The sequence below is a fragment of the Montipora capricornis genome, chromosome 2, assembly GCF_036669925.1.
Source record: "Montipora capricornis isolate CH-2021 chromosome 2, ASM3666992v2, whole genome shotgun sequence".
Lineage (NCBI taxonomy): Eukaryota > Metazoa > Cnidaria > Anthozoa > Scleractinia > Acroporidae > Montipora > Montipora capricornis.
The window spans coordinates 58,518,825-58,529,232 of NC_090884.1; the positions used below are offsets into that span (position 1 = coordinate 58,518,825).

General features: G+C 37.5%; 1 protein-coding gene across 1 annotated transcript in view; it reads left to right on the forward strand.

Annotated features, from left to right (window-relative positions):
- LOC138028693 (uncharacterized) overlaps window positions 1-8,160 on the forward strand; it is a 16,698-nt gene extending 8,538 nt beyond the window's left edge. The window contains exons 7-15 of the mRNA XM_068876297.1: window positions 109-259; window positions 1,540-1,675; window positions 2,716-2,815; window positions 3,272-3,425; window positions 3,751-3,901; window positions 5,718-5,812; window positions 6,138-6,230; window positions 6,634-6,741; window positions 7,940-8,160. Of these exons, the coding sequence (XP_068732398.1) occupies window positions 109-259; window positions 1,540-1,675; window positions 2,716-2,815; window positions 3,272-3,425; window positions 3,751-3,901; window positions 5,718-5,812; window positions 6,138-6,230; window positions 6,634-6,741; window positions 7,940-8,059 (1,108 nt within the window). The 3' untranslated portion in view covers window positions 8,060-8,160. The remainder of the gene's footprint in view (window positions 1-108; window positions 260-1,539; window positions 1,676-2,715; window positions 2,816-3,271; window positions 3,426-3,750; window positions 3,902-5,717; window positions 5,813-6,137; window positions 6,231-6,633; window positions 6,742-7,939) is intronic.
- Window positions 8,161-10,408: the final 2,248 nt, after the last annotated feature.

Genomic DNA, 10,408 nt, shown 5'->3' on the forward strand with positions numbered 1-10,408 from the left:
TCAGTTATTTAAATTTAGTTACCCACAAAACAAAGAATAATACAGATAATTAAATTTATTATTATTATTATCTGGTAATCTTTCTTGAATTTGCTGTTTATATTGCAGATGGTTACATATTGAGACCATGTTTGCTGTCGCCCAAAAGAAATATGTTTACATTTATGATAACAGTGGAACAGAACTTCACTGCCTGAAAAATCACCAAGACGTGAATCGATTAGAGTTTCTACCATACCATTTCCTTCTTGCTACTGTGGTAAGTGACACCCTTTTTTTAAAAAAAACAAATAAATGCTACAAATGCTCCCCCTAGATGTACAGTATTGTCTGTCACAGCTACAATTACTTAGCCAAATATTGCCAGTTTTGTTTAAAAGTTTCAGTGTTAAAGTGCCACTACGATGCAAATTTTGCATGTCCTTTTTTCTTTAGATTTTGAAAATAGATGTACTAAATAGGTATCATGCCAATTTTTATCTCAAAATTACCACGAAGGTATGATTATTGTAACATAGTTTTTTTGGTTTTCGCTGTCCGCCATTACTCGAATGGCAAATGACCGTGAGCGAGGAAAAGGGTTGGGTCTAGCTGGATTGCCTGGGGTCTGACGTCATATGTGCAACGCTCAAAATAAACACGGCTAATTTCCCATGCCGTCTGTGAGATGTGAGAGATCGCCGAGTTGCTTTTTGCTGATATTATGTACATAACTCCTTGATCGACTTGTTCGCTTTGTCAAACGCCCATGAAGCGATGCGCGTATTACGTCACGAGCCAAGTCTTGCTTGAACACTGCTTACAAAATAATCGCAGGCTTCTGCAATGCCGTCTGAGTAATGGCGGACAGATTTTTAGCGGTTTTTGGCTGGCTATTTCCCGACTTATCTCGCTTCTATCGTTCCAAACTTAAATGCATTGTATTATTTTGAACATATTGACTTAATTGAAGTTGAAAAAATTCGAAAAGAAAACCAAAAATTTTCGTCGTAGTGGCACTTTAAGTTGAGAAGTAGAATTGGCTTAGGTTCTGATGGTGACACCATAAGTGTTCTGAATTTGGTTGGGTTTTGGTGCTGCTGCAAGGTTTTCTCTGGATACTTGCAATTTTCTGTATCACCAAAAACCTGTGTTTGGTTAATTCCAGTTAAAGGAATAAAAATAGCCTCCTCTCTTCTCTGATGAAAATTATGTCAGTATTGTCACTACTTAGTTGTGTTGCTAAGTTCTGTCTAGATAATTATTTGATAAGTTTTAGTAAAATTTATTAAATTACAGTACACTGCAATCCTTTAAATTTCCATTACAATCATTTACTTACCCATATGTAGAGTCCAGTGAGCTAAAAAGCTCAATCGACATTCAAAATATGTATGTGCCAACATTAATTAGCCTTAATTAAAATATACTAGAGAATTAAAAAAATATACAATCATATAATATAAATTATGTGTGTATGTAGACATACACCCTGTGATGCAAGGAAATAAAAGGCTAATAAAAGTTATTCTTTAAACTGGTTCTTTTCCTGTTCTTTAGGGTAAATATGGGATACTTAAGTACCAAGACACTTCTACTGGCAGACCAGTGGTTGAGTTATTTTCTAAACTTGGCAGGTGTGACTGTATGACTCATAATCCTTACAATGCTGTCATTCATTTGGGACATCACAATGGTACAAGGTTTTCTTTGTTTACTGTACAACAGCTCTAAGCTAATGGGCAGAAGGTCAAAGAGAAGAAAAGGGGAGTGGACATTTAGGGGACACGGACAGAAAAACACCGTTTCCTCACCCCTCCTCTCTTGCTTTCCTATTTGAACACAGCCCAGGTTTTGCAAGCCATTAAATTAAAAGATCCCCCTGGAAACACCAATTTAGCTTCACAGGCGAAATGGGAAGAAAACATTCTGGCTCTGCTAAACTGCTTAGCTGTTGGGGTATGTTAACGCAGGATTATTTAAATACTTGCTGGTAAATTGATGGTTGCTTTGTTGTGTTTTGGCCGCAACGAGTGGGCCGCGGACTGCATGAAGATTTTCTCTTGTTGACACAACACGACAAAGCATCAATTTACTCCTGTAAGTGTTAATAATCCCATGCTAAAATATCCCATCAGCTACAAAGGCTACTCTTTATTGTGGTTGTTGTTGTCGTCAAGGCATTAAAGGAAAAGTATTGTCCAGTGATCAATATTGTTGTTTTTCAATTCAGCATTGCGCAGTTGTTATTAACACATAACACAACAACACACACACATAACAATAATACTGTCCAATTACAAAAGTTTCCCTTATTCAGTAATTGGGTTTGATCCAGTTTGGGTCAAGGTCAAGTTTATATTCTAGGTTCGTTATATATTCTTTGCTTCTGCCAGATCAATAAAACGCTGCCAAGCAGTAGATTTTTCTGCCTTTTTCCTCTTAAGTAAGCTGTATGATGCAAAATCATTGACAAAATTTGAGCTTATAATGGAACAATAGCTTTTCAGTTTTACATGTACTTTCCCATTCTTTGACACCATATTCCAGATTAAAATCCTGGATAATATTTTGAAATTAAAACTTGACAATTTGGAATAATCAGAAAATATTGTTATCATGAAGTTTTATTTCGGAAATTATTCTAAAAGCCTTTGTTATTGCTGGTACTATTGAAGTCTTCCTAAAAATTGTTTCCCTACTCTTACTTCTCAGAAAAATACTGTTGTGTTTTAGGCACTGTAACAATGTGGGCACCCAATACAAAAGATCCCCTTGTGAAAATGTTGTGTCACAGAGGACCTGTACAAGCTATTGCCATAGACAACAAAGGACTGTAAGTGACATCTTATGACCCAAAGTTAATACTTGTACATCATTAATGATAATAATAATAATAATAATAATAATAATAATAATAATTTATTATTATTATTTAATGATACTTAGAGTAATTTGGATGAAAGGGGCTTTCAACTCCCTGAGCCCTCTAATAACGGAATCCAAATTTATTTCGGTGTTGTGAAATGAATCAATAAATGCTGTTTAACCCATTGACTCCTGGGGGTTCCCCATTGACGAGTAAAAGCGTCAGGCCTGCATTAGACAGAGTAAAAGTATGGCTGGTTCAGGCCGGCTTGGGAGTCAAAAGGTTAATACATGTTAAAAAAAATTAAAAATAATTTTGTTATTATGATATTGTTGTAATATTGTTATTCTAAGTTCATTAGGGACTTACAGTAAGTTTGTATTTAGTTGTGTGTTGCGATTATCTTGAGTGATTACTTTTTAGATATATGGCAACATCAGGCTTGGATGGGCAAATGAAGATCTGGGATGTAAGAACTTTTAAGCAGCTTCAAGCCTATTATACACCTACACCTGCGAGTTGTCTTTCAATCAGCCAGCGAGGACTGCTTGCTGTGGGACATGGACCTAATATCCAGGTTTGAGCTTGGATAAGTTTGTCTTGATAAAAGAATATGTTTTTTTCATTGTCTATTGCAATAGTTATAATGCATGCCTGCAGGTGACTCCAAATACAACTGTACCTCCTCTTCATATGTTATGCTTGAATGAACTTCTGCACTTACCCATTAGGGCAAGTTGATTTTCTTAAGAATGAAATTTATCTATGTTAATTCAAGACTTACGGTAACCTTGTTAGCATTCATGTACCTGGCCTTTGCTACAAGTGGCTGCAATAATAATAATAATTATTATTGTATCAGTAAGAGTGTCAGGCACTGAATTGTGTTTCATTATAACCAGATATGGCGAGATGCTTTCACACAAAAACAGAAGTCACCCTATATGACACACTTCTTTCCATCTTGCACTGTTCATGGAATGCAGTTCTGTCCATTTGAAGATGTCCTTGGCGTGGGTCATTCCCAGGGATTTGGCAGTCTACTTATACCAGGTATTATAAAGACTACAGCACTACTCTGAAGTGAATTCCAGTTGTTCTTTGTTTCTTTGTTCACTGCCAACAAGTAGAATGATGATTGGGTCACATCCATTATTAAATAAGATCCTTTCTCTTTCTCTCACTTTCACTTACTTGTAGAATAAGATCCTTACTGTTGGTCCACCAACTGTCTCTGCAAACATGATTGGCAGCAGTAGAAAACAAACAGTCTGCATCTTTATGAATGGGTGCAATGTTCACAATAATAATATTGATGTTTTAAAAATTCAATGTAGATTCTGGTTAGGTTAAAAATAGAGACCAAGCTTGTCGACATTCCACTTGCATGCCTCCCAGTCATTAACCCATTGACTTGGGAACTGCCTCCCATTGACGAGTAAAATCGTCGGTCACGCAAGCGAGCCGAGGGAAGAATGGTGATTGAGCATAGATATAGTGACTGCACGATCTTCTGTAACCGAGGCGTTCAGAATCTGCTTATCTAGTTAGTGAAAGTGATGACAGATGGTTCCGCCTCTTTTATTCCAATTGTAAATAAACACTAAAGGGCGTGGGACTATCTATGTGCATGTCTAATGCCAATCAACTATTTGGAATGGAAACTGTAGAAAAACTACTGTATTTAACTTAGTTTAATGTTAGAGTGTTTTGGCAAGTTTCGTGTGATGTTCGGGACAAATTCTTGTTTAGAATGGACGACTCATCATCTATCATTAAATCAGTGAACTCAGAATACAGAGATTGTTTTTCAGGAAAGATGACCCAATACTTGTTTGAAGCCATGTCCTTGAACAAATTCCCCTTCTTCTCGAAGGCAACTACCCATAGATAATCGTTTGACCGAATCTGGTCTTCGGTGATGATGTGACAAGGAACTGTTACCACAATATTTTTGATGGCATTTGCTTTGGGTCACTCTGTTCTTGTTTGGGTTCAGTGTGTTAGCCATTTGATCAAAACCGCAAAAGCAATATCATGCTTCTCTTTTCCCAGGGAAAATCGAAGACAGATTGGCATCAAAATATTAACTGATCAAAAAAATTTGACAGCGGTCCATTGTCAACAGACCAATATGGTGCAACGGGAGATTCTGAACGCATCAGTTACAGAAGATCATGCAGTCTATATCTTTGCTCAATCACCATTTTCCCCCCAGCTCGCTTGCATGACCAAAGCGGGCAGTTCAATTACATTGTAACTCAGGAGGGACTGCGAGCAGTCTATCTTCAATGGACTATAATATTAAGAGAAAACAAACTCTGTTTGATCCTCCCAAGGGATCAAGTGCTACACAGTAAGGCGTACAATAAGGTGTCTGAAGGTGGAATGAAAAATACATGTAGCAATAAAAGCACTGAATGACAATGTAATTGTAAAACTGACCAATTACAGGGTTTCACAGAAAAAGACCGATAGCGTGGGAAGTACAGCTCTGCATATATAATTATGTAGTCTGCCTTTTTTCTAGCTTTCATCCTTTCTGCATTACTTGAATTTTTGACAAGTATTTTTTAATCACTAACTGGTGGTGTCCAAGGCTGAACGCTCAACTTGGACTCAACAAACAGCTCCACATCCAGAGCCCATCTTCTGTTAATGAGTTCATACATTTTAATTCATTCATCGATTCCTTCATGGGAGAGGTCAGGGGTTCGAGCCCCATTAAAGCCACCTGATTGTTTCATGTATCTACAACAGACAATAATTATCGTAAATTGTCCAGATAAGGGCTAGGGTGATATGTCTCTTTCACTATCATAATGTCATTTAACAGTGCTTAAAACATTCTTTTTGTTTTTATTTAAAGGGGCTGGAGAGCCTAATTTTGATGCATTGGAAGCAAACCCTTACCAGACAAAGAGACAAAGACAAGAGTTTGAAGTTAAAGCTCTGTTGGAAAAGGTATAGCCTAAAAAAAGTGATTCGTTGATAAACTTTGGTGTATCATTTTAATCAGTGGAGAAGATGAGCAAATTTAATTGTGCAGAATTCTAAACACCTCTCTGCGTGTATCATTTAAGTAATGATCAAAAAATCAGTTGTTTCAACCACTGAGACAAACAAGCTGTGGTTTCCACAGTTGACAGTGTGAAGGTCTTAATTCCATCCTTGTCTACTGCATGATTTTTACAAAGTTGTTTGAGAAAAAAACCCTTATGATCTCTTTACCCAAGTCATGCTGCCCATGTCAATCAAAATACAATACAATTCAAACTTGCTCTTTCAGATCCAGCCAGAACTCATCACTCTAAATCCAATGGACATTGTTCGTGTCAATCGACCATCAAAGAAAAACACTACAAAGGATGATGATGATGAGGTGAGTTTCCCAATCAGTAATGTTCAACAATTTAGCTACATGTACTTGTAAACTGGCCCCAGCAGTTTTTGGAACAGTGCTTTTTAGCATTACTGGGCAGTTTTGAAATGGTTGTTTTACAAACCGTTCCCTCACCCCACCCCAACCTTGTTTTTCATTCTACTGATCTAATTAGTGTTGATGGGTGTCTGGGATGGGAGCTCATGGTTGGGCAGAGACTTGCTAACCATGGGGGCAGTATTCTTGCAAACTCTTGGATACCTTATGAATATGTCATGCACAGAGGACTCCAGATAACCGAAAACTTGCCATGTCTCCACAAGGGTTTGATAAAACTCTTAAAACTCTTTATGAGTAAAAAGTTGTTTTTTTGTTGATATGTTCTTTCTTCACCCTTTCTTAGGAGTCCACATCGAAGGAGAAATTCCAACCAAAATACAAGGCAAAGGGACGCAGTTCATCACGAAAACTTTTTCTCAGGAAGAAGGGACATGAACAGCAAATGAAAAGGGTGTGTGAGCGATGCTATGACCTAATTATTTTGCTTTTAGTGTTTTTTTTTTTTTGGCAAACTCACCTTTGGCTATTCATTGAGAGCTCTGCCATGTAAAAGTAATACCAGAGTATTTAATTTTGTTTTATAAACTGAACCCAAAATTAAACTACACCAATCTGTTCATGCTGAAGAGCTGAAGAGACATGAGGGATTTCGAGCAGAGCGAGAAGGCGCAAGCCTTCTTGCAGCTTTGCTGCACGAGATCTCTCGCGTTCCGCAACAAAAAAACCGCCAGCAACACAGGCGCTATGGTTACATATTTGGAAAAGTTCGTTCAGTTTGGTTCATGTATTGATTTGGACCTAGAAAATCAAAAGACTGTAGGAAGAAGAGACTTGTGCAGCTTTGTGCTCATTTTGCCAAATATTTGTAAGAACATTAATTTTACAGTTTTTTTAAATCGTCGTTTCTGTTACTTGAGCTGCAAATTGTTGCAACCATTGACGTAGTGGCAAATGTATTAGTTTTTTTGATACTGCTAATGTATTTTCATAGTGGTCCTATGATCAAAAAATAACTTTTCGTCAGATTTTGAAAGTGTGTTTGCGTAACACCTGCCTTGCAAAATTTGAACTTTGATTTTTGTCGAAAGCCTATTTACTTTGAGTGTAAGTTTTGGATTTACTCACGTTCAAAACTGACTGACTGGACCTCAGAGGGTTGTATCTAGGGAAAGTGACATCATTCACTCAATAGCTGAAAATTTCAGCTTGTAAACGCAGTGTATCATGTATGCAAAACATGAGTTGGAAAATCTGAAAGCCCGAAACTCCCGTGCTACACATTAATTCAGTCGCGTACAAACGCTTTGCATTCTTAAACTAGTGAGTCTTTGACATCATTTTCTCCTCGATCTAGCTCTCTCAAGATTTTAAAGTTAGTAATGGCGGACCATTAAATGAGAAAATCAGCACACAGTAGCGATGGCCTCACTTGAGCTCTTTCCATATATACATGCAGACGCTACTTAGGACAACACGCACTTGCACCAAGAAAATCTCAGTTAAAATAACCAAGTGTTAAAATAACATAGTTTTGAAATCCAAAGAAAAAAAGGATTTGATTTTTTGATCCTATTATCACTTTAAATACTTAAAGTAATTTAAGTTTTTCAGCTGTGAGTTATGTAAATCTATTTGTTGTTTTGTTGCAGGAGGGAATCAGGCAAGCAATAAAAGAAAAGCAAAAAGAAGAGCGAGCAGATAAAATTAATGAAAATAGAGATATAGATACAGTATCTGCTTTGGCCAGATTTCAGTCAAAGAAAAAGTGAATTGCTGGGTTCATAATGCTATTACAGTGCAGAAACTACATCCAACTTTTCGCTTTTTTTTTTCTCCACCTGCCATTGTTAATAAAAGTTATTACTATATTTAACAAGTGGTTAGTATTTGTCATTCCTAGTCAAGTAATGACCTGAAAGTGGTTTCTTTCGCTTGCCGGTTAAGCACCAGTAACCATAAGGTGTTTTATTTAGTGGTGGCCTTCTCCTTTTTCTTGGTAAAAGGTGTGATACTATCACCAAAAATTCAATTATCTTTTCTTTTTTTAATTTCAAAACTATGTTAACTAAACACTAAGTGACCCAAGAGTCAAACCTTGATTAAAAAAAAAAGCACTTGTTTATTTTAACCAACTATGTTTCAACCGGAATTTTCATATTTAGTGGTCCGCCACTACTAACGTATTTATTTAGCTCCATTTGTGTATATAATACTATTATTTATTTTGTTTTTTTTAATTTTAATTTTAATGCAGTCCTTTATATTCAGTATTGAATGTTGGACTTAAATGGTAAATAAATAAATAAACTTCAAAATCTTGAGAGCTGGATCGAGGAGCAAATGACATCAAAGACTCGTTGGTTTAAGAATGCAATACGTGTGTCCGTGGCTGAATTAAATGATGCACATGCAGAGCGTGCCAAGCTCTTGCTTTTCCTCACTAAATATGCAAATTTGTGACGTTCTCGTTGCCGTCGCCGTTGTCGTTAGCGACGCAAGCATAAGCACAAACATAAGCAGGTTATGCTAGTGAAAACGAACGTCGACATAAGCATCAAAATCAACCACTGGAACCGCCATTTTGTTCAAATGCTCAGACGCAAAGAATCTAGAAAGCCATAGTAGACAGATTAAACTTGATTTCTAGGCGTTTATTTCACAGCAATGAGCGCGGGATAGCACTGCAAGCTCTCTTTCGCTTCTTAAAATTCCTGCATGTAACTCACAGAAAACCCTTTTTAACGACCACGAGGTAAATCTGTTCCGATGGTGGAGCCAATATTAATACAATTTACCCTCTGGATTAAGATTCAAGTCTAAGAAGTATCTTTTTCTTGGCCTGTGTATCCAGTACAATTGCTACGTCATAGCCTCGTTTGCATACACAAAAACAAAAATGGCGGATTTAAATTTAAAATTGCCCATTTTTGAAGCTTATTGTTGGCTATTTAAACACATAAAGCCCAAAAGAGTGGTCAAGTATAACAATACAGGTAAAGAACTTTCGATTCGGGGAAACTTTTTCTAGGCCGTACTTTCTTTCCCTTTATTAAGTAAGCTTTATCGGATAGGCTTGGTACCTAGATGGGAGACGATTGGGAAATCTTCGTGACGAGGATATGTCACCTTTTTTTACTTGATTTCTTTTTTGTATTTGGTTGATAAAGTCTTTCCTGTAATCTTTTCACGTTTTTGATGAATGGCGATGGAGTCCCCAGACAGTGCTGTTACTTTGTTTGTTTGTTATTTATTTGTTTGAGGAGGTTGAAGTTTTGGCAGCTATTCAGCTGATGTGGACCTGCTATACCCACCCACCCATATACACACAGAGGACAGCCACAGCACCGGGAACTTCATCCCCTACTCTTCTCGAATAGTGTGTGGGTTCTTTAATGTCCCACAGGGAACTAATGAACATAGAAATTGTTTGTGAGACGGGACCTCCGGCTTATCGTCCTTATCCGAGAAGACTTGAAAGTCTAACCATTTGCGGTTGTAATTACAAAGGCAGCACTTTCTCCTCGGTTATTTTTAAAGACCCTGAGTGTTGGTCCGCGGCCGGAGTCGAACTCACGACCTCCCGCATGGCAGCCCGGTGTTCAACCAACTGAGCCAACGGTGCGCGGTGTGGATGTTCACTCACAAAGCCTGTGAGGACTGATGACCCCAGTTATTATTTTCTTTTTCACGATTTATTTTGTTTTCCAATGTTGCTGTCGTTTTCGCGTTCTCATTTACATAACCAGTTACGTATAAATCGATGTAATAGTCTCCACTAAAGTTAAACCCGTTCGGGTGGAGTTATTACTTGGATGGGAGACCACCGCAAAATCCCAACCTCCTTACCAGGGCTTTTCACCGCCGAGAGTTTGCGCAAAATCCCCGTGAGGAAGACATGTATTTTCTTTTTTTCTACTTGATTTCTTTTCGTGTATTTCTTTTCTTTTCGCTTCTTCCGAATTTTCTTTTAACGGTTTTGATGAACGGCTGTTACCAATTAGCGGGTGTTCACTCACGAAGTTCACAAGCTCCAGGCCTGATTGCGACCTCATTTGTAATTTTTTCTTTCACATTTACTTTGTTGTCCAATCGCCTTAGCATTTACATCACAATTACGT